Raw genomic sequence first — 27,930 nt, 5'->3', positions numbered from 1 at the left:
TCACTAAGCCCTTGTGGAGATCTGATGGATGTAGTATGTGTGTACTGTTACTATTGAGCCCGTTGGAGATCTGATGGATCTAGGATTTGTGCACTGTTACTATAGAGCCCATTGGAGATCTGATAGAAGTAGTGTTTGTGTACTGTTACTGTAGAGCCTGTTCGAGATCTGATGGATCTAGGATTTGTGCACTGTTACAGTAGAGCCCTTTGAAGATCTGATAGATGTGGGGTTTGTGTAGTGTTACTATAGAGCCCGTTGGAGATCTGATACATGTGGGGTTCGTGTAGTGTTACTATAGAGCCCTTTAGAGATCTGATGAATGTAGGGTTTGTGTACTGTTACTATAGAGTCCTTTGGAGATCTGATAGATGTGGGGTTCGTGTACTGTTACTATAGAGCTCTTTGGAGATCTGATGGATGTGGGGTTCATGTACTGTTATTATAGAGCCTGTTGGAGATCTGATGGATCTAGGATTTGTGTACTGTTACTATAAGTCCTTTGGAGATCTGATATATGTGGGGTTTGTGTACTGTTACTATAGAGCCCTTTGGAGATCTGATAGATGTGGGGTTCGTGTAGTGTTACTATAGAGCCCTTTAGAGATCTGATGGATGTAGGGTTTGTGTACTGTCACTATAGAGCCCTTTGGAGGTCTGTTGGATCTAGGATTTGTTTAGTGTTACTATAGAGCCCTTTGGAGATCTCATGGATGTTGGGTTTGTGTACTGTTATTATAAAGCCCATTGGAGATCTGAAGGATGTAGGGTTCATGTAGTGTTACTATAGAGCCCTTCGGAGATCTGATAGAAGTAGTGTTTGTGTACTGTTATTATAGAGCCCGTTGGAGATCTGATGGATCTAGGATTTGTGTACTGTTACTATAAGTCCTTTGGAGATCTGATATATGTGGGGTTTGTGTGCAAAACAACACATCTTATTGCCATATTTGCATATGCAGTTTTACAATACTGGGCACATCACTTAAATATATATCTTCAGTTATACACCTGGCAGATATGAAGTTGATCAAATTTATGGTTGTGGAGAAAGTTGGAAGGCACACAGACTGCTCTGTATAAATAGATATAGAGATGCCTCTAGTTATTGTTTATAGTTTAATAACTGAGTGTAAGTTGATTTATAATGTGTCTTTTGTAGATTCATTCCAGTGATGAGTTCAAGAGATTTTTCGTGCTTCACCAGGATGGGTCTATAGTGGACATGAGTGCATCCGTGGGGAAGGCAGATGTCATAGTCACAGTTGTCCCCCTTGATGACAAAGAAGATCCACAGACCTGGTTTATACAGGATCATAAACTTCACTGGGATTAACTCCCTTTAATTTACGCTGATGCAACAGTGTAGTGTGTCGATTTTGAGTGAAATTTTGTTGTTCAGATGTGAACAGATTGAAGAAACTGTTTTGTTGATTTTTTGTTTTTAAATGGAATATACCGGTGAAATTCCTGCTTGTATAAAATTTACAGCTGTCTCAAGTATACAGTTTTCATTTATGTGTTCATATATTTTTCCCCCTTTTTTGATGTACATGAATGTGGAATTTGAAAGCATCTTAAATTTTTAACCTTTTAAAGGCATCTTAGCCCCATATTTCTAACTTTTTGCTTCAAAATTTCAGTTTTCAGTTGGGAAGGAAGTTTTTAAGCAGGCAATTTTTTTTTTCTGTGCTGCTTTTTTCTTTTCTTTTAGGTCATTTCACTTTGCTTTTTGTTTGGATGACAGTTCTTAGGCTTGGGAAAGAATTATGTTATGAATATTTCAATGTTAATGGTAAAAACTTGAATTATGAATCATCATGCATGGGCTAAATTCATCAGATTTTGAATAAACAGGTACAGGTATGCCTAGTTATCTGCGAGATTGTATATTTGAGGCAAGATCATTGCGCAACAAGCATGTTTTAAGACTTCTGACTTCTGTATAGCAACTTTTCTAACCCTTTCCTACAGGTGCTATTAGGTAATGTGGTTTTCCACCAAGGTATAGCTTTTCTTGGTATAGCAGACCAATATGATGCAAAACTTTTGATTCTAAGATATCTTTCATGTTTGTGGCAACATATTTACAAGCCTTACGATCAATGTATTTTGTTGACTTTTTATTACCTCACTTTGAGTGTATGTAACTCTGTTTAGCTCAACTGCTACAAATTCTTAATTTACATGTACATGCTTAAGGTGAATATTTTTTTGTGACAAATTTCCAAAACACAAAAACTGATTATTTTTTCCTTGGTCTCATGGATTTTTATTTTGTTTTAATTTTTGAATTAGACACTTGATTATTTCTTGTATATGCGATATAATCAATTCCCTTCAAATCCTATTTTCTCCGCTTTTTTTATATTTATACAGTTAAATTTTCTCAAACTGCTTAATATCAAGGATTTTCAAAACTGTAATTGACTGTAGTGGTGGAGTTATTCAGGAGAAAATAAGTTGACTTTGCAACGAATTGTTAATTGTTCAATTGTTCAGTGTTGTTTATTTTTGATGGTTCTTTAGCTAAGCCTTAATTTTTTTTTTTTTTTTTTCATTTTCTCTTAATGCTGAAAAGATAATATATTTTTAAGAAATTTTAAACATTCGATAAAAAATATGTAGTTGGTGTGGCAGAGATTTGCAGTTTCTGTACTTACTTATTGACTGCATTTCATCTAAAGGCTGGTGCATAAAAATGCACTTTCAGAAGCACATGAAAAACGTAAAAGTTTCTAAATAAGAGTATTAATGAAACTTCAAACACACACACAAAAAAATCTTACATTACGTTTTAAGGTGGATGAATTAATCAGAATGAGAAAAAAAAAATGTGTCACCTGAAAGAAACTCAACTTTAGATGAAATACAGGTTTTAATATAAAACATTTTATAGGTGTATTATTCTGTGGTGGTGGAAAACTTTTGTTGTACGTGTACTTCATATATATGTCCTGTGTTGATTTAGAAAATGTCATATACTAGTATATAGTGATCACATGGAATTGATGTCTCTCCATGTTTGTCGGACATACCAGGTATGTGGTATATGACCTCGATCACCCCCCGATGGTGGGAATGCTTGCATTTTTCGGGTGAACGAAAGATTCCACTCAACCCTGACAACCGAAAAAAACCCCAATAAATTCTACATTTTCAGAAAAAATACACACGAGCTAGCTAATTACATTAAGTGCGAAAAGAATGGCTCAAATCTAATGAACTGAAACAAGATTGTTGGCTATCTAGGCTGAAGTATAGGTTACATACAGCACAACAGTGCAAGGTCCATTGCCAGTCGTAACTGTATCTTAAGACCGCCTGAGCGTACTTATTTTAGTTCAGATACACATAGCCTTTCGTTCAGCGTATTGTACGCTCTCAAAGACTTACCCTATAACATTACGGCAGGGTAGACTTTTGGGCAAAACCCTCTGTCTGAGGGGAGTAAGCTTATTGGTGCTTGTTTCTTTATTTCTGGGTTTATGTTGTTCTGGTGCCATAATCAGTGACATTACTAACAGTCACTTTTATATCTGCTTATGTAAATGTTTGTTTTTTCTTCGTGTTTTTTGATTAATATAATTTTTTGTAGTTTCTAATACCCAATTTTTTTTTAATAAAGCTATGATCATAATGAAGTGTTTTTGTGTTGTTTTATAATTTTTGTGATGTAACTGACAAGCCCACTGTTTTATGCAGCACAAGAGGAAGAATCCTGTAAATTCCTCAAAATTAAACATGTGAAAACTTGTCTTGCCAAGTCAAGATTGTCACTTTATTTCCCATAACAAAGGCTAGTGCGATAGTACACAGCGTGTGGAACAAAACCTGGCCCTGGATGAAGCACTCTTAAACGTAAGTCAAAATTCAGCTCATTAAAATTCGTACGTTCCTTTCCGTTATTTAGCTGAAATTTGTTCTACAATAACTTATCCAGAATTTACATTGTCAAACAATTAATATCTTGACTTTGTTTCGTAAGAAATTTTGACTTAAGTCTAAGATGGTTTTGTGATTACAGGGCCAGATTCTGAAGGACATTAAGTTGTGGTTGATTGGATAGAATATGGGTACTTGCCTTTTAATCCTAAGGTTAGTTAAGATGGTTCAGTCCCATTCTCAAAGGTAGAATTTTCAATATTTCCCTGCTTCCATTGCTTACAGTACCAAAATGGCAAGCAGTGATCAACAATAATCTTTCATGTAGTTTTACATGAAATTTGTTTAGGGCAATCTTGTCTTATGCCATTATGGCATATCTCGCGGTATGTCACAAGTGGTGCCCAAAGCCCAAGGTCGCCACAACCCAAATATGTATATATGTGAAAAATCTTGGATTTATTTATTCACTAGGTGGGTGTTTTACGCTTATTTCACGTATACAACGGCGGCCGGCATTATCGTGGGAGGAAACCAAGCCGATTCTGGTGGCAACCCCCGACCATCGCTGGTTGCTGGAATGCCTTTCCATGTACAGCCGGAGCAGAAGCCAGCATGAGTTGGAATGAACTCACAGCGACCGCATTAGTGAGAGGCTCCTGGTTATCTGTGCCACGCTTGCACGCTAACCACCTAGGCCATGGAGGTCTCAATAATTCTTTGAGGGTCTTAGTCCTACATCTACAGTAGGCTACACCAATATGCACACAGAATGTATCCTACGAATGTCAGTTGAGTCGTGTAGAACGACTTAGATGCTGAAATTAGTAAAGGTGTTTTGGTATTAGATCAGAGAATCCAATAAATATATGTACCGGTAGGTGAAAGGAATTCGGGTAGTAACACGGGAAGTCACTCTAATGATTGAATTTCGAGACGTGAAACGTGTTGAATTACCTGCCCTTGGCGGGCACCTAATCCGGAAACGGAAGTTCGGAGATAACCATAGTGATGATGCGCAAGCCAACTGCTGTCAAGAAACATGTCAGAGTTGAGAAAACGCTTGTCGAGTTTGGTTTTATTTTGTTGAATTAACAGTGTTCGCTGCGTAAAAATGGAACTCGCTCAAGACAGCGCAGCTGTGGAGGCTACCGATGGACAAAACGCGTGAGTGTGCTGCTAGTTAAGGGATTTTTAATCCATAAAAATAATGATATGTTGTTAAAAATGACAAGTTGAAACTACAACAACATACCGCCAAATAGCACAGGATGACAACGCCATGCTCTGTTATATTTGTACTGACGCTCGCGTGGTCATGCCTGGGTCCCTTTCGCCCTGGTGGGAAGAATTGTAACATTTCGGAAAAACAGTCGATTACTAACCTACCACGCCCGCCCAGTCACTCCTTTACAATGCTTAGGGTACTACGGCATCAGACTTAAAATCCCGAGATGTCGATCATCCTAAAGTATCCATTCAAGTCCAGCTTCTCTGCTGACTTGTCAATTACAAAATGACCACTGTGTATACAGCGTGCCTGCACTCTCCACCTCCACACAGCTGGAATTTGAAACGGCTGACCCATACTGCCCTCATTTGTGAATGTCACGCATATCAAAACAACAGCACATGCTCTAGTTTGGTTCCCTGGCCCACAATATGTACATATCATGTCAAGGGGACTAAAACCAGCTATCGCGTCAAGGTATGACAACAAAAGGACATCATACCTGGTATTAGAAAGGAGGGATAGTTTTGTATCCAGCTGCCTGTTGGCGCATGTGCACTGTGTCGATGACGGCCATTTCGTAAATGTGAGTGGAGATGCTGGACCTAATAAATATGGATGGATATTTAGCTTTTGGATGATCGACATCTCTGGATTTTAAGTCACGTGCCCTAGAACCCTAAGCATTGTATAGTAGAGACTGTAGGGCGTGGTAGGTTAGTACTTTATATAAGTATTTAACTGGTAAATCATTTGTTGCAGAGATGGATCTCCGATTTGAGTAGCGCTTTAGTAGAGTTTTAGTGTAAAACGATATTTGCTGTGTGACAGTGTTTGTAGTTCTCAAGGGAAAGTGTCAAATAATATTCACCTTCATGCACATCTATCACTGTTAGTTTTTAGATAGATTGTATATTGTGTATTTGAGTACTGAGACTTACCTCATAGAAAAATCCCATTGACAAGTTCACATTTTCGCTGCAGGTCACTGGTAATAGCAGTCAAAAATTGTAACAGCAATCTCAGTTGTACAAATCCCAAATGTGCATGTACCAGTGACAGCTGTGGATATAGGGGCTACCTTTATTTTAAAAACCTGCACGCTTAATATCCTTCTTCGAGCACTATGACACATTGCATCTCATTTTGCTTTGTAACTCTATCCTGTACACGTAGCTGCGCCACACAAGTCATGTTTTTGCAACTCTGTAACTGGCAGTAATAGACAGATGCATTTTCAGTGGTTTCATTCATTCTGTGTTAGCATCAAACATCTTTGTCAAAACACCAATCACATAAATAAATAAATAAGTGATCTCCCTCCTCATTCAGTGCAACCTGTGGATGGTCGTGGGTTTCCCGTGGGCCATGCTTGGTTAAATGAAATATTCTTGAGTATGGCGTATAACACCAATCAAATAATTAGATAAATCTTTATTTAACATCTGTCATCTACCTTATTGCTCTACCGTCCAATTAATGCCAGAATATTGATAAGGAGGTAGTCTTTGACTTGTTTAATTAGGCTGAGAACACTGACCAATAGGCATGGTGATTTTAGAAATATTTGGATATGTTATAACCTTGGCTGCTAGACCTCAAGTCATTCAGATTTGTTTTTAATGGCAATCTAATCAAGTATTACCTCTCAGGAAGTGTGTCAACTTTGTTATGTCCATGACAGTGAGGCAAAGTACATGTGCTTAGCTATAGAAGAATGCAAGAGACTAAAACTCCTTGTGGTCAAAGCTTAGATTGACCAAATCAATGTTCATCAGTCTCCTTCTACCATGTACAGTACCAAACTACCATTTGCCTGGTCAAGGGGTTTATTAGACCTGTTAGAAGGCAATTACCCGCTACCTGTGGGCTGAGGCCAGCTACTTGAGTAAATTTTTAGCACGTAACCATCTACTTTGACCAAAGTTTATATTCTATTTCAGTTAACTCTTTGTTATGTACCTGATTATTTTTCCAGGGTAGCCTTTTACTTATAGGACAAGGTAGCACCTTGCTAAAACATATTTCAATCAAAGGCAGGATTCTCAAGCTTTCTGAAAAGCATCATACTTCATCATTTTAATGAGATTTCAGCGAATTACATGTAGAACAAAATGACAATACGACACAAATGGCTGGCGTGTATTGAGGCAGACATCTTGAGAATTTTATCCCATCAAACAAGTTGCTTTCAAATTTCACAGTTTAAGCTGTGATGTAGCCTTTACCTGTTCACTCCATGAAGTAACATACGATAACACAGAATTACTGCATAAGACATCATTTTCAGATCGTTTACAATGATTTAGTTATGTGTAACCGAAAGGCCATTTCGTGCAGTGTTATGGGATAGGTGTGCATCATTTACAAACCACCACAGGTGTAAAATTAGTTAATTTACAAGCTATATAATATTTATTTATTTATTTATTTATTTGATTGGTGTTTTACGCCGTACTCAAGAATATTTCACTTATACCACGGCAGCCAGCATTATGGTGGGTGGAAACTGGGCAGAGCCCGGGGGAAACCCATGACCATCCGCAGGTTGCTGGCAGACCTTCCCACGTACAGCCGGAGAGGAAGCCAGCATGAGCTGGTCTTGAACTCACAGCGCCGCATTGGTGAGAGGCTTCTGGGTCACTACGCTGCGCTAGCGCGCTAACTGACTGAGCCACGGAGGCCCCAGCTATATAATATTCAACGATGGTATGACAAATTATGTCAGACAGTAGCAAACTGTCTGGGCTCAAACTACATTCCCAGTAGACCCCAGGCCTATTTAAACACGGTGTTCAAATTATACAGGGAAGTCGTGCACCATCCTGATTTTCATTTTTTTTCTGTGTTTCAGATTTAATACTGTTTTTATATTTTTTTCTCTCTTTCAGTGTTAATTATGGCTAATACAGTAACAGTACAAGAAAAAGTTGAATTGGTTTTTATGTTTGGAAGAGATGGGGCGACACACCGCTCTGTAGCTCAAGCATTCAACCTCAACCTGGATGGTGTGTGACTTCTGGGACACCCTGTTCAATTACATTTTTTGTCTTTCATTTTGGCGTTCAGTCAGCAGTTTCTAAATAATAAATATGTCAGTGAAAAGTTTTCATTAGGGATGCCGAAGGTTTATGGGAATGAGAAGATAGCATCTCATTGGACAATGCTGACAATTAATGAATTCTTATAATATGATTATTTTTTCTCTAAATTTAGTAGAATTAAAGAATTTAAATTTTGCTCCTTTGTCTTTCTCACATACAAGGGATGATTTTTTTCCCTGTTTTCTTTTATAAAATACAGAAAAGTTATTGAAATGCCATATTCAAGCAGAAGTGCTGTCTGACGTCTGTGATAACTAGGTTAACACTGTTCTCATCTTAGAAGCCTATAGATCAGCCTCAGTAGTACTTAGAGCTATTGCCATTTGTTTCAAAATTGACCATGAATCTAGTTGTACAACAATCCTATTTTAATTTTGTAAACATTTAACAGGGGTCAAAATCACCAGTACAACTTCTCCATAGGTTTGGACCTGAACCAGGAATCCCCCGTGCATCTACATGTACCTGTTACTTAAACAGTTCAAGCAGCTGTGTCTAATTTCCGAGAAAGCTATTTATCACTTGGACTTCATCACCAAAGTCCACAACTTTTATCTGTAATAGGCTTACTGCTTTGATTATAATACAGAAAATTCCTTCGACGTTAGAGAGCTGAAGTAAACGTGACGTCATCTTGCCGCCGATAATGGAGATGAGATGAAGCTGTAGCAAGATGAAGTTTCACTAAACTTTTACTGGTTTGAAATTAATCTAAAAAAATATTTAAAGCCGGCTTAAGATACTTTGAATGGTAGTCTTTCAGTGGACATAGATGTGAGTCAGGTGTTGTCTTTCATTTTAAAATGATTTATTTATTTATTTGATTGGTGTTTCACGCCGTACTCAAGAATATTTCACTTATAAGTCAGTGGCCAGCATTATGGTGGGAGGAAACTGGGGAAAAGCCATGATCATCCGCAGGTCGCTGACAGACCTTCCCCATCCGGCAGAGAGGAAGCCAGCATGAGCTGGACTTAAACTCACAGCTACTGCATCGGTGAGAGGCTCCTGGGTCTTTACACTGCACCAGTACGCTGACCATTATAAAATGATAAAAAAAGCCCTTCACGTGCATACATGTATAGATGTGCAAACAATAAAGGAGCAAAGGTCAGTCCAATACTTTTGACAATAAACTTTGTGCAGAATTACCTTTGATCTATATGCTAGCCTCATACACATCATCGTTAAACTAGCATTCTAGTTACACGGACAAGTGTGTGTGAGAGAGGGTAGGTTCAAGTTTCTACCTAATTTATTTATGTCATTGGACGGTAACTGAGCAACTTTCTTTTGCTGGTCTTCATCACTTTTTAAAGTGGACCAATGGTTAGAGCGTCCACCTTGAAAGTCGACAGCCATGTGATCAAACTCAGTCGGGTCACAACAGAGACTGTCGCTTGGTACTCACTGCAGCACTGAGAGGCAAGATGAAGAAAATAGAACTGGTTGCTCTGTGTCATGTAAATGGGTCTTTGGCAGGATACTTCAGTAACGAAATACTTTGGTGGCATGGCGCAGTGTTAAGTATGACGTAAAACCTCGAGTATACATACACACATACTTGATCACTGATCCATAAGATGTTGTTGATGTTGCCTATGTTTGTTAGGACAGCACCTGCTAACCCGGACTCTGCACAGCCGAGCCAGGAAGAGGAGATGCCCACAGCCAGCTCTACAGCTCTGCAATTCTTACAGTCCATTGGTAGGTGTCTGGGAATGTGTGCACAGCCATGCTTTGTACAAACTACCCTTCTTATCCTGCAAGAAGAATGGTTTGGCATTAACCGTTTATACCTGTAATAGAAGAAAAAAAAATTGATGGGTAGATGTTGAACTCCATGATGGTCAGGTTTATGGGTAGAGGAAACAAGACTGCCTTAAGTAAACTGAGGTACCTCACAAATCTAGCAAGAGCTCTATTCAAACTCATCACCTCATTTATCAAGCCCTGTTTAGTTAAGAGATAATGTTCCTGCTATGAGTGTCTAGTGGCACTTTTATAGTCAATAAGGTGGACGAGGTTATTATTTTAGGTCGAAGGCGTAGTTTTTGTTTTAGCATGTCCACCTTATTGGCTATGAAACTGCCGCTAGACACCCATAGCAGGAATTATTATTTTAATTCTGTAACCCTCCCCAAAACCCATACGATGTAGTGTTCAATGGTCCCAGCAAAGTTATTCTAAATAGTGCGTGACCTGCAATGTCATACACATCAGGCAAAACCATCGTTTCTAGACAAAAGGGGTACCTAACCAGTCTATAAGGCAAATGGGGCTGTTAATTGGTGAAGTGGTTTGAACGGTGAAACATTTCTCACCGTGACATGAACATGGCTGCCAAGTGTTGTTTACATATGGTCTGCAGCACACTGATTAGTTCGTGATGATGTTCAATCTATCTGTGGCATATTTGTCTTCACTGGGAATGAAATACAATGTTGCAAATCATCCACCATATACTGATTACATACATGTATGTGTATCTTTATCCTTTCTGTGAGATCATGATTTCACAATAGCTTTTGCCGCTAATAGAATGAAATTAACAATGTCGCGAGACGTTCAGTTTACACCTGACTTGTGATACATGTATCTGTCCATTCATTTTTGTCAGCGAAGACAACATCCCATTTCATGATAGACTGGTCGGTTCTATTTATGTCATCGGTCGAGCATTTTGCATATGCACCAAAGGGAGTAAAACATGAGAGTTATCGTCCTTGATCGTCGTACATGTAATGCGAAAAATGTCCAGGGTTACAGAATAAGTGATAGTTGCAGCAAGCCACTGGTGTTACTGTCTGAGCCTGAAGTGAGGCAGTGACAGTTCCTCGGTCATTTGGTCACTTAGTTTTGATATCCCATCTTTTGATATTTGCCATTCACTCAAGGAGGGCCTCCATGCAAGACGACATGAACTTTTCATGGGATATTGTGAAATTATCCTTGTTGGTACGTAATGCACATCGAGACGTGAAGACATCCCTGTCTAACAAGCAGGAAGCAAAATTTTACATGTACCCTAATTCCTCTACCTTTTTCCATACCAAAGAGCAACTTGCACTGCAATTTATGCACATTTATAAATAGATTTTGGACTACATTGGTTGGATTGGCCAATATCAGAGCCTCATAAAAAGTATAATTTTACCAATCTGAACGGCATAATACCTTTAGAATATGCTTAAATAAACATCTTCCAAACAGGTGAAATGATTTCAGAGTTACACTATCTACAGTGTATGTGCAAAATTCTTCAGTTCTGAGTTCTTTTGCTTTAAAATTTTGAGCAAGAGTGAAAGTGTTGAATTTTTACTATGATTGCTATACAGGAGGAGAAGATTACAAGTATCTGCTGTTTAGAGATGACCTTGTCACAACTTCTGACACAGGACGTGAACTGGGCGAGTTCAGCGTTTCTGTGGAACAGACCATTCGCAACGGAGAGAATTGCTTCTTGGTGCATGCTAATAGCCATGGTGCTATTGACAATGTTCCATGTGGCACATCGATTACAGCGCATGTGTCTGAACGTCTGGAGACGTTAGAACAACACCATCATGAGTATGTCAAGGTAGGAAAGTATATTCAGTTCAGGGAATCCTTACCAGATTGCAAAGGTGGAAATTTTTTTATTGTTTGTCACAAGAAACAGGAACGTATAATTTATGTTTTCTGCCTGTGTGAAAGTTTCCAACCTTACACATCTTTCATGGACCAATAAAACATTATCCTTTTTTTTCTTTTCTTTTTTTTTCAAAATGCATAGCTGCAAAGAAATGCTGTGCTTTTTTGTGAAACTGTAGATACATGCTGTGATGTAACTTCATTAACCTCACAATGTTAGCGGACGATGACACTTTTGTTTACGTAGTCTAACATCCATTGAAGACCGCTTATCTTCCACCATTATGGTGTGTATGTCTCTGGGGGAAAGTTTCTCAGTAATTTGCCAAAGGCTGGTGGTTTATGCTAGGTATTTGTTTACAACCACTTTTTTTTGTATGTGAAAAAGTCTTGAGTATGGGGTTAAAACAAGAATCAAATCAATACTCTTATTCTTCAAATTTTTCGTCTATGAAAGAGCAACTTTCAGTGCAGTTTATGCACCTTTTTATATGATTTTGGAGATAAGACTACATTGGATAGATTGACCAGTTTCATGGCTTCAAAAAAAAAAAAAAAAGTATAATTTTATCAGTCAACACAGAATAATGCCTTCAGAATATGCTTGAATAAACACCTTGCAAACATGCGAAAAGGTTGAAGAATTACATTAATTAAATCCATTTAGGTGTACTGTTTATATGTTTATAATGTGTTTTCTCTCCAGCTTGAAAACTGCCCCTTGGACAGGAAGACTGTGTTAATCAAGCAAGCTGATAACTTTGTTGTCAATAGAGTCATCACTCAAGGGGAGGTAAGCATAGAGGAGAGAAATGAAATGTTTTTTTTACTATTATTTTGCTTTGCCGTAAACTTTAGTTTTTACATTATTTCTGTTGAATCATGACTCTGTTTACATGTTGGGGTGCAGGGCTGGTGACTGTGGCTTTAACATGCTCAGAGTGTGGGTTCAATTCTGGCCTTGGGCAATTTGAGATTCTCCTGCCTCCACTGTTACTAAGTCCTTGTTTGCAGTCAGAGGACTTACAGGGCCGTTAAAAGAAAACAACACAAATAATTTAACCTTTGTTATTTTGGAAGAGGCGTGGAAAGGAACCTAAAAGGCCTCTGACGTGCTTAGTAACTCTAGAATTCGATTTTTAATCTGGAATACTTAAAAAGCTGTTGCATACACCATAAGGCAAAAGGGCAAAGCAGGGATCATGTGACGTCACAGCAGAAACTGCTGTTCAGTCTCGGAATAGAGAAAAAACTTGCACTTGGATGGTTAAAATTGAGAACATGTCTGGTGTCCTTGTAGGTATAGATGTCAGTTAGAAAGTGGATTAAGTAACAGTATTATCGTTAACCTATATATATTCACCTAATGGAGTGCAATGTTTGTGATCATCAGAGGGGTAATGCATGTTCGCTGTAAAGTCTACCGGTCAACTACCTTCCATTTTTGTGGAAGGCCTGTTGGTCGAGTGGTCTAGACGGTTGACATGTATTGCTGGTGGTTTGGTGCCTGACTCTGAAGTCGCTGTTTCAAAACCCGCAGTGGTCTCAGCCAAATTTCAGCACTAGAATCTGTGCTATATTCAGAAAGTGTAATCCCTATTAACCATAATAGTGGTGTCCTTTTGCCAAGAATCTCTTTGTTCCTGATTTTTTTCCCCTTTCATGTTTATCAGAAATGTCATATTGTTCAACTCTCTTTATCAGGATGTACAGAAGTCAACACAGTCATTTCCAGTGGATAAAATGGCTGGCTTTATATCAGAAGGTAAATTAAGGCAAATCAGATAGTGCTCAGAAAAGCTGAACTCGCTTATTCATCCTCTTGTAAATCATGCTGCTTTCCTTTTGACTGTTGCATTCGAATTCTTGTGGAGAAACACTCCATGATGATCTTTAAGCTTTTCAACCTCTAAAGCACTTTTTCCAGTGGAATTTATGCTCAAAGTTATAGTGAAACTGATGCTGAAAGTGATTTGTTTGCGTCACTAAAGATGCAAGCTTCATAAAACTGTCCAAAATTATTTCTCTACGCTCCATATTTCTCTGAGAATGTTTCTTAAATATTGGTCGCAGTGGTGGTTGAAAAGTCTGAAGAATTCTGGTAGAGAAAAAAACTGCTAACTTACATGTCATCAATTTACTGGATTTCACAACTTTTGTGAAACCAGCCCACGTTACCGGTCCTTTCCATGTTTGCTGGGCGAATGAACATTCAAACTGTCTCAGCTGCAGCCTTAAATCAGGAGATTTATCAGGTACATGTACCTGGTGTCTCAGGTGTGGTGGTTTCCTCCGACGTCCGATGTTGTAATAGGTTATCCCCACGTTTTCGAGATACGTCATTGCAACAGTTGTGTGATGTCATGTTGATAATACAATGTCTTAGTTTTCCTGCATGGTAGGGCTACTTACCAAAACAATGCTGATCTCACATTGTGGGAAGGTTTGTCAGTATCTTGCCAAGGGTTGATGGCTTAACACTCCAGGCTCTTTGGTTTTCCCCAAACATAAGACTGGTCAGCAGCGAGCAAGTGAAATGAATCAAATAAATTAATAAACAAGGAAGATTGACGTTGTTATATAAACAGTGTTCAGGTACGTGTAATATGTTTGATATTGTATCATATGTTTGATGAAAGTTTAGAATTCCACTAAATTACTCATTGTGCCTGATTCTGGGAGATATATTTTTTTTGTGTGAGGTTTGTTAGGACAGTAGTTTGATTCAGCACAGTTTTTTTGGTCTAATTCTCTATTATCCCTTAGAGCTTATCGCAGACAAGAGCTAACAGCTGAGGAAAAATACTCTCGAGGATATTTGCTCAGCTGCTCCGTGTGCTTTGCATGTGCGTGTTGTTTTTGATGAGATTTCTTCCTGTCAAAGCTGTTCCACAAATATGTAGCAAGTTTGATATTTTATGCACTCGCAAGGGGCAGATCTTACCGTATGGGGTGACACTGAACTATCAGCTGAGCTGAATCTTTCAGAGAACCAAAGAAAAGCCATGAAAATGTCATTTGAGTTCAAGATGGCGGAGGCGTGAGACATGTAAGGTCCGTTTGAATTTTTTCGCTCTCAGAATTTCAATTTTGTGTTTGACATGCATACCAAAGCTATCTGAGAAATCGTATACCTGTCTGGTTTAACACCGTGGCTATTTCCTCTATAGCTTGCTGCCACCTATCCCGGTTTTTAATATCGGCAGACCTGACATCATATAAGTAAGGATAATCTGGCCAAATATCAATAATCTTGTCGTCTATAAGTATGTCAGTCGTCAATTCACAAGGGCTCGCCATCTTGATATCATTTGACAAATTAAAGTTGTTTTAATTGGTTGATACAATTCTTCCCCCAGCTGATAGCTCAGCGTCACCCCACACAGTGAGATTTGCCCCTTGCGAGTCCGTAAAATATCAAAGATGCTAGGTATTTGTTGCAGGGCTTTAAGAGGGAGAATTCTTACCAAAAACACCCTGCACAGAGCAAACAGCTTAGCAAACTGCCTTAAGAGTATTTTATTTCTCAGCTCTACGGTAAGCTTAAGTTTCTGAAGCATGTAAAGGCCTTGAAATGATTAAAACTTTTGATGCCATTACTTTAGTTTTTCCAAGAAATAAGGAACTTTTCAAACTTCACAAAAAAAAATGCAAATGGCCCTTTAAGATAGATAAACCAATCAGAATTGACGTGTCAGTTGCCAGAAGCTAAATTCTACGTGAATTCCATAAATACAGTGTATTACATTATGTGACGTACAGTAGTCCCCTGACCTCTGTTGTCTGAAAGAATCGCTCCAAAATTGTTGTCGCTAAATTATTAATAAAATTATTAATTGTAACCTTCACATGCCAGTCATCTGTCTTGTTACCATGGTTACAGGCTCAAACCTCCTCCTACACCGCTTGATGATACAGAAGGGAATACCACAGAACTTCCAGCTCCTCTCCTTTGACTCCGACAGCCACGTCTGCCAGGCCACCTACGTAAGTCCAGCCTAGCTTGAGTGGCTCCCTCTGGTGTAGAGCCAGCAAAAAACCCTTTCTTTACAAATAGTCTGAGATTGCTCTGATGTTATATGGCTTGACAAAACTTTGTTCAGAAAAGGATGGCCCCAAACCATTGTTAGAAACACGCTCCATTATAAAAGCTGATGCAGTTGCTGTAGCAGTTGGTCACAGTGTTTGATGCAGAATTTTCCTGTCCAATAAGTTTCCAAGGCCTTTTATTGTTTGCGGTAACATATGTCCCTTTCCTATTCATCTGTCGATTTATTGCAAGCGCATTGTGGATTCTTTTGGAAGGCTTTAAGCCACCCACTTTTTTGCAAGCTCTGAAATATTTGACAAGGGCAGGTAACTGCATCAGGTTTGAAGTGGAATGAATGAATGAATGAATGATTGTGGCTTAACGCCATGTCGGCAATATGTCAGCAATATTGTGATGAAAACATGTTTACACAAGGAGGTCAGGAATGGTTTTTTTACATGATGGGAACATTAAGAATCAAGACAAAAAGACGAACATGGTTAAAAGAGGTTAAAAAGAACCAAATCTCATTAAAACTCTTGTTAAAATCACAAGATGTTTTAGAAAAGATAATCTAGAAATGTGTGTATAGAGGTTTGAAGTGGAACACGCTCAGGCATTGAATTATGACCGTCGTCGGTCTATAAATGTTTTGCCAAACTTACATGTAATGTCAGGGCAATCTTGGACTAAGTTTTACTCAGTGGATTCAATCTTACCTATTTCTTATACTTATGTCAAACCATACAATATTCAGAGAACAAACTACAGAGCAGTCATTTTAAGTTCAGTTCCAACTGCTTAAAATTTTGAATCAAGAATTCTACTATTTGCTGAGACAGAAATATTATCTGCATAATTGTCACAACTTCTCCAGTAACCTGTAGGAAACTGTTTCCACACAGTTGTGTCATCGTGGTTGACCAAGGATTTTTGTGGTTATTATTTACTGATCCATGTATATGTAGGTATTAAGATTTCTTGTAAAGAAACAGGAAGAAAAAATTAGATAACGTAGAGATGGGAAATGTATTTACTATGTACATCAAATGATAAAACTTTTTAGAGTTAAACACCTGGCAAGTTTGAGAGGCCGAATCCTTGTGCGCAAGATTTTTACGACCCTTAATGAAAATAAATTTTTAAGAATTTTGTGAACTTGGTATTCAGCATCCTTATAATGTATGGTGTAAACAATATCAACTATTCTGAGTAGTTTTACAGCTTTGTTTGGCTTGTTTCATTACTAAAAAAATTGTTGTGAATTTACTGTAAATCTTCGACCATTTCAACCACTAAGGCATTTTATGCATACAGTGATTATTAAAATGATGCTAAAATGATTTGTTTGTGTCACTAAAGATGCACGTTTCATTAAACTGTGCAAATAATTTCTCAACACCCCATGGTTCTCTCAGAATCTTTCAAAATATTGATTTCAGAGGCAGTTGAAAAGGTTAAAGAATTTAATAGGGTATGTAAAATTTTTTTGAAATATGTTGTTACTGGAAACAAGCCTTTATGTTGTATCCTTGTGTGTGATTGTTACAGAAAAAGTTAGAAGACCGCACCCAGGTTGTAGATGGTGTAGAACTGAAGGTGTGGGGAATAGAAAGGACAATCCACTCTAAATCTGATCTGCCCACCACATGGCAGTCGTACTTCACAAGTGATGGGTGAGTAGTAGCTAATTCCAGAGCAGTCGACAGAGGAGTGGGGTGGGAGGGGGGTGTGTGTTGGGTAGTGGTAGGAAGAACAGCAGCCGTGAGGATGTTCATCTAGAAGAAACACCAGCCGCCAGCTGCGTTTATTAAGTCCTTCAGTGTGTGTGGGTGTGTAACAGCTAATTATTGATCAGAAGAAGAGGTCTCACTTAAGGAACAGAGGATCAAGTTGTTATAGGCTGGTACCTGTATAACAGGGATGGTACGGTTTACCCTCTGTCTGTACTTCCATGTCCATAAACACGTAGACTTTGTTGCTATATGGATGAGTGGTAGGATTTGTTCATATCTTGAGAATCTGAGTCAGTGTCCAAAAGTAGTGAAAGAGATGTTAAACAAAATGTTACGGGTGGTATCTTAAAAAGTACTGCATATACTGAGCTCAGGATTTCCACACATGTAGAGCACAATATTACGAGGGATATGTTATCATTGATTCACTGTAGGCATATTAAATACAAAACTTCCTCTCTTGGCATTCAGCATGAAGGGGATAGTGCTACGACTGGTTGACCCTTATCAGTATAATGGCTCGGGCGGGGCGGCTTACTTGCCTTTGGTAAGGCTTCTCAATGAAGCAGCACTAGATAAAAGAGCGGTGGAAATCCGTCCTGCAACAAGGAGGCACATCACATACGTCCTAAGGATTCCTTTGTCGTCATATGACTGAAAAATTACTAAGTACAACGTTAAACCCCAAGCACTCAATCACTCACTATTAAATACAAAAAAAAAAAAAAAAAATTCACACTGTAATATTTTGTGCATTAGAATCAATTTTAAACAATTTTATAACTTCAGTACTTCTATCATTATGTTGAGCTGAAGTTTTCCATTCATGAGTGTTCTACAGGCAAGCACTTTGGTGGCATTGTCACCAAATCTAAGATTGTCTCTACCAAAAGAGAAGGTCACAGGTTTGCACCACGTCTTTCATTCTTGTCACATGGCATTTTTCTATCTTTTCCTTCAAAATGGTTCATGGCACTGAATTGAAACGTGGTACACGTACATGGTTTCCCCATAACAAGTACTCTCCCGGGCCCTGCCCAGTTTCCTCCTACCAAAATGCTGGCTGATGCGTATAAAAGAAATATTCTTGTGTACAGCGTAAAACACCAATCAAATAAATAAATAACAAGCAGCAGATAAAGTTTGTAAATTATGCTGTTTCATCCAGTTTGGATTAAATTTTTGCTCTTTCTGTCCATTTATAAATTAACCTAAACAGTTTTCTCAATATTCAACCAGCAATAAGATTTTTTTTTTTTTTTTTTTTTTTTTGATTGGTGTTTTACGCCATACTCAAGAATATTTCACTTATAGGATGGCAGCCAGCATTGTGGTGGGTGGAAACCGGGCAGAGCCCGGGGGAAACCCATGCCAATCCGCAGGTAGCTGACAGACCTTCCCACATACGGATGGAGAGGAAGCCAGCATGAGCTGGACTTGAACTCACAGCGACCGCATTGGTGAGAGACTCCTCGGTCATTAAGCTGCAATAGCGTGCTAACCAACTGAGCCACCAGCAATAAGACAGCTTAACTTTAGTGATAATAGCATTTGCCTCAAATGTCTGGATGCCCAGGGATCAAACCTGTGTTGGATCAAGGTGAAAGACTTTAGATGTGGTACTTTGCTTGGTAATTGGTTGGCCCGGTGTCAGTGTAATGTGACTGGGTGGACTGTCACACACAACTAGTGATGAAACATCATTAAGAATGACCCAAGTATACAAAATAGAAATGCAAACCAAAACTGTGATTATAGTCCTACCAGAATGCTTGTTTAGATGAGTTATATGAATTGTGTTTTAATGGCATGATCCACTTGTTCAGCCTTGGTTCCAGACCTACATATATTAGCTGCATTAAACTATTTTGAGTGGATTTTACATGCATGTGTCAGAAGTCTCATTGTTCGTACATGTATAATGTAGTAGAAACACATAAATGTTTTTTTTTATTAGTGTCTTAAAAATTTTGTCTTAAAAAATGAAAGAGCATTGAAAGCATCATAATAAATTCAGTAAAGGAAATAAAACTTAATACTAGTAGTACTGTCCACTAAAAAAAAGGTACCTAGTGGTTTGTTTTCATGTCATGGTTTTTATCTTGTTGTGAAATACTGATAACAGGCATTTGGTTGTAAATGTTTACTTTCAAGGGTGTGTATATATATATTGTAGATTTCTCTCAAGCCGTGTTCAGGTTGGGTCGCCAGTGACAATGAGGTTAGCTAGGATTCCTCAGCCCATAGTCAGAGGTGAGACCAAAACGTTTACCAAACCAGCTTCATGCGCATCATGCGCTGAATTATTTCCTGTAAATCTTTCATTTATTTATTCATTTTAAGTTAAGTTACCATGTATGTGTAGAGCATGAAAAGCACAGACATACTTTTGTTCAAATCTGGCAAGCATCAGTTTGGAAATCAGGACAATGTACTTTCATTTTCATTTGAAGTGGCAAGTGTAACTCGTCTGTATTTGGAAAGAATGATTCCAGTGGGGAACTTCAGCTCTAAAACATTTTGCTGGTGAACATTTTTCCACTAGGACCTCACCCTACCTTCCAGTCAAACTTTAAAACAACCTTTCTAATATAAAGATCAGAAGAACTCTAAGAATCAGGCTAAATAGCAACTATTTATGAACAAAATTTTAGGTCAAAAACAGTGCATTATAAAAGCACTATTTCTTCTCACTTATTGAATGAATCAAACAGCTCTATAGAAGTCTTCAGCGTACAATGCTACATTAATAGTTTTGCTTGATTTTTAAATATCCATGTACATACATGCATGCATGTATTTATACATGCATGCATGTATTTGTACATGTATGCATGTATTTGTACATGTATGTGGGAGCTGTACAGGACACAGTGTGTACGAGCGAGACACTCTAGCTACATGCAGCTTTAGGCTGCTGTGCAAGCCTGTGTGACCCAAAGTCATTTAGCTATTCGTCAGTTGTCAAAGGTCATTGGTCAACCCCAGGCAACCCCTCATATGCCTTCATTCCTAAATTTGTAATGATATGTTAAGTTAAAATTCCTGAGCATTGCAGTTAACAGCAATGAAATAAAGAAATGAATGTACACATTTGGCCACTACTTTAACGGAGAGGGCTTTTTGTTTGTGGTCTGATGTAAAGAGAACTCAGCCTGTAAGATGCTCATATTTTCTTTTAGATGAGGAGCCCACCAAACCGATCTTCTCGAAGAAACCTCTGAACTGGGAAGAAGATTTGCAACTATTCTCGAAATTTTTGGACAGAAAGGTCAGTGCAGCAGGCACCTGAGGGTGTAGATATCCATGCTTTATTAGTGGTCCCACCTGCCTGAGGGTGTAAATATCCATTTTTGGACAATAAAGTTAGTGCAGCAGGAATCGCCATTTGCACTGTGCTTTATTAATGGCCCCACTTGCCTGAGGGTGTAGATATCCATTTTTGGACAGCAAAGTTAGTGCAGGAGGAATGTCCATGTGTAGTATGCTTTATTAGTGGTTCCACCTCCATCTCCAGGAAGGTCTGTGGGAAGGTCCAGCAACAAAACCCTTAATGTTGAATTGTAAGACTTCAGAGTTGGTCGCAGATTAGCACTACATTGGGCTGTGCATAGGTTATTGATGTAAGGGCTTAAGCATAGGCTTTTTAGTGTAGGTACACATTTCCTGGCTTTCCACAACAGTTGTACCATTGAGATTGTAATGTTACAATAGTTTCAGGTACCATTCTACAGTTGATAAGTTGAACAGAGTTGTTTCCCTTTTCTGTCCACCAGGAGGAGCTGAAGTGTGACCACAGCAGCTATATGAGGAATCACCCAGAACTCAAGGCCCTCATGGCAGACTTCATGCAGTTTTTGCTCCTCAGAAAGCCCAAGGATGTCATCGCGTTTGCTGCTGATTACTTCGCATCCTTCTCGTCCGCGATGCCCACTCCGCCATCGTACATGTCTTCTGCAGTCCCTACCCCGTTCCCGCAGAGCCGAGCCAGTGACAGGATGAATGATTTGCGGAAGAACTGACTCCTTGCTGCCTGAAGCTGATTCTACAAAGCCAGTTTTGACTTCTGTCAGAATTAGAACTTGAATCCATGGCATAGTTTGTGATCTTAGTAGTTCAAATCATGGCACCTTTATCTTAACAGAGTACTGTTAGGGTAATTAGGTGCTCCCAATAGTAAACCATTGGATTCAAAACCAAGCATTAAATTAAGATTTCTCATTTTAACATGTCTTTGCGGAATCGGCCACTGGTATAATTTAAAAATCCCAGCTGTGTTCACTAGAGACCTGTTTACTCTGATTAACCCACAGGCACATGTCCTGCTTTACCAATGTTTTCTCTTCATGTGGTTTACACTGCTGGTATGACGAATCCACAGTACAGGCTTGTCTGTGTTTGTTCTTTCATTGTCTCGAGAATTTCATGTTCCCCTTTCATAAAATAAATGTAAATGTGCAAAAAAAAAATAAATAAATAATTTTAAAAATCTGCATGTCAAAATGTAATCTGTTTCAAAATTTTATTCTGTTCAAGGTTGGGAATCTCAAATGAATTTACCGCCTCTTTTCCTTTTTAAGCCTTTCAGTGTTTGTTTTCATTGTTAAATTTCATCAAATGTATGACCATACAGAAGAACTACATGTATATCTGTTGCTGATGTCTATAGTTTTTCTATTTAATTAATACAAAGTCTGTAAGTTGTGGTCATGTATGATTCAATAATTAGAATCGTATTCCTAAATGTCATCTGAACTGATGACAATCTCATAGTTACTTGTAATACATATGTATGCTAAACCAGATTCCTAACCATGGTGTCTATATGTACATGTAGTTGCCAAGGCCATTCTTTAGAAATTCTTTGTTGGACATAACTCTACCGAATCAGAAAAAAATAACAGAGGTATATAGGGCATTCTTGCCAAGGAAAAAGATAGGGGGATCAAAAAAATTAACATTATGAGAACATCTCTCAAAAGGACAATAAAAAGTTACGGCCGTCTTTTTGAAGGGTGAGTTTGATTATGGCCAACAAATATATTTTAATGATGGCCAAATCTCATAGATGTGATGGTACATATGGGTAATGCGGTGGAATTATATATTTTGATTCCGGACGACCGTTTCTGAGCTGGCATGTTTGATGTACACCCCATGTAACCAAACTGTAATAACATACACAAAACCATACACAGAACCCTTCATCCCCTCCATCCCGTCCATCCTTTGTGGGGATTCCTCCCACCAAAATGTTGGTTGCTGTCGTACAAGAGAAATATTCTTGAGTATGGCATAAAACACCAATCAGATAAATGAATTCTTTGTCAGCTGTTAAGGCCTCTTTTTTTTGTTTTTCATCTTACTTTTGATTTAATGTTTTGTTTTTCATGAATCTGTGATACAAAACCAAAACAATAAAAGAATATCAACATTTAATACTGGATATGAAACTGACAGGGTTGAGTGATGCTGATAGGAATATTTGAACATTTTAATTCAGTTCAGTGTAGAGATTTTTTATGCATCTGTTATATCTACAATAGTCTGTTGTGTTTAAGTTGTCTATCATTTCATGTAATAACATAATCTCATTGTCCAAGGTCAAACAATTTCAGGTTATGACAAAAAAACGTGGGGATAACTGCTAAAAAGGATATGTTCAGATGTTTTTTTTTTATCCGGACAACCATATACTAGGTAAGACTGTGTACTGCTGACTTGGTCTGTGAACCACAAAGTGCATTTACCATCCACAAACATATAGAGGATCTTACGATGATTTTGTATTCATCCTTTGTTTCATTATGTTCTAGATTGATAAAGAGAAAAGATTTATATTTATGAATTATTAATTGTCACAAATGTTTGAATTCTGAACTCTACTTACATTATTCATTATTTTTATTGATTTTTTTGTGGTTTCATAAGGTATTAAAGTATGAACTTGTTTTGTGTAATGTGCAAATCCTGTTACTGTGTCCTTTTCTCAGCTTATTTTTTTTTTTATTGTCTCATTTTGAGGCGAGATTTTTTGGAAGTTGTGGAACTGGTTTCTGATTTTCCAGGCCTTAGGTATCCAGATTAAGAGTAAATGAATTCCATGGGTGTTATTCTTGGCCTCTCAGGTGTATGTGGAAGCTTTGCTCAAAGCAGTAACCGAGACATCTAAAAAGGTCTAATATTCTTGGCCTCTCAGGTGTATGTGGAAGCTTTGCTCAAAGCAATAACCGAGACATCTAAAAAGGTGTAACAATGGGGACTACTTTGCACATAGACGGTCAGTGTTTCACTTGGCTAATGAGGTCATGCTATTATGGCCCATCAGACACGAAGAGATCAGTGTGGAACAGGGTTAACTATTATGGAGGACTCGAGTTATCATTCCAACATGTTTGAGACCAGTGATACTTCAGGAATTACATGGTGAGCATTCCAGTGCATAACCATTGACTACCTGACACTATTGTGACACAATATGTGCATTCACACGATCATTTTAAGTGGCAAGTAACATTATAACTTTTGTTTACTCAATTGAAACCACATAATGACTTTGTTTTATTCAAACTGGACTCTGAAATATTAATACAGGTGAATTGAACAATACTGGGCTTACAGTTTCTGAAAGAATCCTTATTCATTGGATTTAAAGAGATTTTTACATGCGGTTTTTACATACATTTTTTTATTTTGTTTTGTCTTGTCTGATTTTAAACATGTCCGACCATTTATGTTTCGTTTTTGATGTTCTCACTATCTCATCGAAAACCTGAACCGCCTCGTGTTTACTCCTTGTTCTGGCCACAATATGGCTGAAATATTGCCGATGTGGCGTTAAGCATAATCATTCATTCATTCATTCATTCATCGAGGAACTCCCTGCAGAACCTGGCCATGTGAGGGCGAACGTTGTCATGCTGGAATGTCACTGGATGGAGGCATACAATTGACAAGACAATGGACCTCATGATTTCAAGTTGCCATTGATAAAACGGAGGCCAGCGCACTGTTCATGACATATGCCTGCCCATACCATAACACTAGCACCACACTACTAGCGTCGGCATAACATCACGGCGCCTCAGAAGGAGCGCCATCAGCGCGATGCAGTTGCAGTCACTGCCCTCCACCATTCCAGCGAATGTGAACAATGGTCCAGGCCAGTGGGATCAATCTCCCTGTATTACACCCTTACACATTCATCAGCAATTGGTGTTGCCGTGTGCGACCGACCTCGGGGATGCTGAAACCCCATGTGAAGATCCTGAGTGGGCGTGGTCACATGTGGTCATTGGCCATGTGAGCTGTTTACGGTGGTCCCAATCTCTCAGAAACGTGTTGTTAAGCGACCGGTGGTGAAATGACTCACATTCATGTGTCCCGACGCATTCGAGATCACGCGCCTTTCTACGTGATCCTACGGTAATGAGGCAAGGCTCGTGTATAGATGGGCATTTATTTATTTGATTGTTGTTTTTTTACGCCGTACTCAAGAATATTTCACTTACACGACGGCAGCCAGCATTATGGTGGGAGGAAACTGGGGGAAACCCACGACCATCCGCAGGTCACTGCCATACCTTCCCAATTACGGCCAGAGAGGGGTGTCAGTATAATGTAACTGGGTTGGGTGTTATGTCTGGTGTCTATGACAACAGCAAGAGCAATAAGCTGTGACGTATGCTACTGTGAGTTCGCAGGATGACGGAATGAAGAAGTGACAATGACGATGTCAATCCATGGGTTGATTACTGCAGTTTTATTTGAACTGTCCATTAATCGTTGTGTAGATCTGAGCAGTAACATATCACGATCCGCAAAAACCATACTCCTTTCAAGTTCACAAAGCTCCTTACACGTAAAACTAAATCTGGACGAACTGTAACTTCACTTATTTGTAACAGATAGTCTAGACTCTTACTCAAAATTACACTCATTTTACACATAACTCAGAGGAAATTAAGTTTTTACATTGTAAGAGCATTGGGTTGACAAACTTAGACAAATACATACCACCATGGGTCCTCAAAACCTAGAAAAACGCAAATTCTGAGCTGCCGTGACAGCCGTAAAACACTCGGTGTCGTTCCTATGGCAACTACGTCACGAACAAGAAAATAGTGAAGGGCGCTAACTCCTGATTTGTATCGACTGCAGTAACAGTGTTGACGGAATGATACTTCACTGACGGCATGGACTCGCTCTGCCACAAGACGGCGCAATATATGTACACACACCTAATGACTAATCGTCATCATATGAAAATTGTACGACGTTAAACCGCAAGCATACAAACATACATACATACATTATCTTAGGCTGCATTAAAAAGTTTACTAGCACGAAACGTTTTATTCATTTCTATCGAGTGTAGCCATAACAAAAAACTCATCACTGTAGAATGCATTCACCAAGGCATAATCAATATTAGCATATATTGTACAAGTTTTGTAACTTTATAGTTGTTTACCACCTGGTCGCTGTGAGTTCAAGTCCAGCTCATGCAGGCTCTCTCTCCGACCGTGCGTGGGAAGGTCTGCCAGCAACCTGCGGGTGGTCGTGGGTTTCCCTCTACCCAGTTTTTTCCCATCATAATGCTGACCGCCGTCGTTTAAGTGAAATATTCTCGAGTACGGCGTAAAACACCAATAAAATAAATAAATAAAATAAATCATTTGAAATCCGAAAAGCTACTGGTTCCATATTGAAGCAACCATCATATTTGAGACCCGAATAGTGAATAATAACTAGCTCAACCGGTAATCCAGACAGCGCTTTACTGCGGACTGTTACATACTTACAGACGCCCTTCTCAGCGCATGTACCGCTCTCCACGCACGCTTTACACCAGTTCTACCACTTGACAAGCTTGACATTTGGAGCATGTGCAACGCACATAGGCAAGTTTACACTTTACCTTACATGTGGTGTTCTCTCGCGGAACTATTTAATCAGCATTCAATGAAATTGTTACGGGTATTCATTCAAACCGTGTTGTGCATACTTTAGGTACTGACGTTCCAGTTCCAGCCTCCGTGACCCGTGTAACCTTGGCGTTGTTCAATATTTCCGTAGGAAATTTAGTTGTGGCATCAGTGATCTAAAGCGAACGTAGAGAGCGGCGCATGCGTGTGAGGAATATGACCCTTACAAAGCAAAGCTTGATATATTCGAAGACACGTCTTTTTGATAACAAATAACGAGCTAAAACAATCAATGTGGTAGTAGCATGTTCGAGTAAAATTATTATTTAAAGTGCCACTCTGGTCAGAATACAAATTGCGTAGAAATATTACAATGATATGAAAGAAATCCTACGAAGTAAACCTAACACTATGTTTCAATAGGGTTTTGATGAATAACACTATTTAACCCATATAACTGAAGATTCCTTGAAAAACATTTCGGCTGTGTGCGTAAAATTTTCCTGATGTGACATGATAATATTCCCTGTTTGACGTCAAATCAGGCAGATGTGACGTTGAGTAAGGCATTTATGCTGGGATGACATCAAGAGCGTTTGAAAGGGCAGCGTCATTGATGACGTCATATGTTCGTGGGTGACGTCACACCAGGCAAAGTGGCAGCGACAGAAATATTTTCTTTCCTTATACTCTGACGAAGTGTACAATATCGGTTTCAATTCAAGGCAATATTTTCACAATTTAGGAAAGCAATTCAGACTATCCCAGTCTTTATTAATTGACCTTGCTTTCAAGACACATGTTTTGACACCAAAGTAGCTCTTTAAGATCTGAATAATGAGTAACGTACTTCTCTTGTATAACGAATAAAGAAAAACAAATTTTCGTTTTTGGCTCAAATGCTGAACGCGCTCGATATGGCGGTTTGCTTGAATAGATCTGAAGGGGACTTCTATCAAATAAACCTATTTCGGCAGAAAGTAATATTTCACACAAGCACAAAATTAGGCTCAACCAGTTATTTCATCTTTTGACTTACCGCTTAGTCATAACGCACAAAAATATTTACCAAACATTTACCTTATTGAATAAACCCACGTGGTGAATCAGAAACCACACTGAGTAACGTTTGAGACTGAAAGGGTCATATGAACTCAGATATTGGTGCCTACCACATATTCTGGAAGTCATATATATTTTAGACAAAAATTCTCGAGATAACATGGATACGAAGCGAGCGTCTGCCGATACACTTTTAACAACATAGAGCGCTCAGGCTTCCGTAGCTGAATCCCGCCGCGTCAAAATCCACATTGCATGCATTGGGGGTCGGAGTTGTGACGTAGAAGCCCCAAGTGCCAGGAATGTCCGGAAAACTGCAGAC

At 38.7% G+C, this 27,930-nt stretch overlaps 2 protein-coding genes across 5 annotated transcripts in view; both read left to right on the top strand.

The window, feature by feature from the left end:
- LOC135477509 (uncharacterized) overlaps positions 1 to 3,636 on the top strand; it is a 43,572-nt gene extending 39,936 nt beyond the window's left edge. For all 3 annotated transcript variants that reach the window (XM_064757634.1, XM_064757635.1, XM_064757636.1), the window contains exon 18: positions 1,163 to 3,636. In XM_064757634.1, coding sequence (XP_064613704.1) covers positions 1,163 to 1,336 — 174 coding nt within the window. In that variant the 3' untranslated portion in view covers positions 1,337 to 3,636. The remainder of the gene's footprint in view (positions 1 to 1,162) is intronic.
- Positions 3,637 to 4,919: 1,283 nt separating this feature from the next.
- On the top strand, positions 4,920 to 23,311 carry LOC135477528 (ciliogenesis-associated TTC17-interacting protein-like). 2 transcript variants are annotated; one of them, XM_064757669.1, is made up of 10 exons: positions 4,920 to 5,052; positions 9,838 to 9,927; positions 11,559 to 11,800; positions 12,560 to 12,646; positions 13,558 to 13,618; positions 15,737 to 15,840; positions 17,435 to 17,559; positions 19,796 to 19,872; positions 20,802 to 20,890; positions 21,396 to 23,311. In XM_064757669.1, exons 1-10 carry the CDS (start codon positions 5,040 to 5,042, stop codon positions 21,639 to 21,641), a joined length of 1,134 nt encoding a protein of 377 aa, XP_064613739.1. In that variant the 5' UTR covers positions 4,920 to 5,039; the 3' UTR covers positions 21,642 to 23,311. The 2 variants fall into 2 exon arrangements, with proteins under 2 accessions (XP_064613739.1, XP_064613738.1); XM_064757668.1 differs by having other exon boundaries at positions 4,926 to 5,052; positions 9,833 to 9,927.
- Positions 23,312 to 27,930: the final 4,619 nt, after the last annotated feature.

Source organism: Liolophura sinensis, chromosome 11 (assembly GCF_032854445.1).
Source record: "Liolophura sinensis isolate JHLJ2023 chromosome 11, CUHK_Ljap_v2, whole genome shotgun sequence".
In the NCBI taxonomy this organism is placed as follows: domain Eukaryota; kingdom Metazoa; phylum Mollusca; class Polyplacophora; order Chitonida; family Chitonidae; genus Liolophura; species Liolophura sinensis.
The sequence above is the reverse complement of the archived record's forward strand: the minus strand, read 5'-3'. Positions and strand labels throughout refer to the sequence as shown.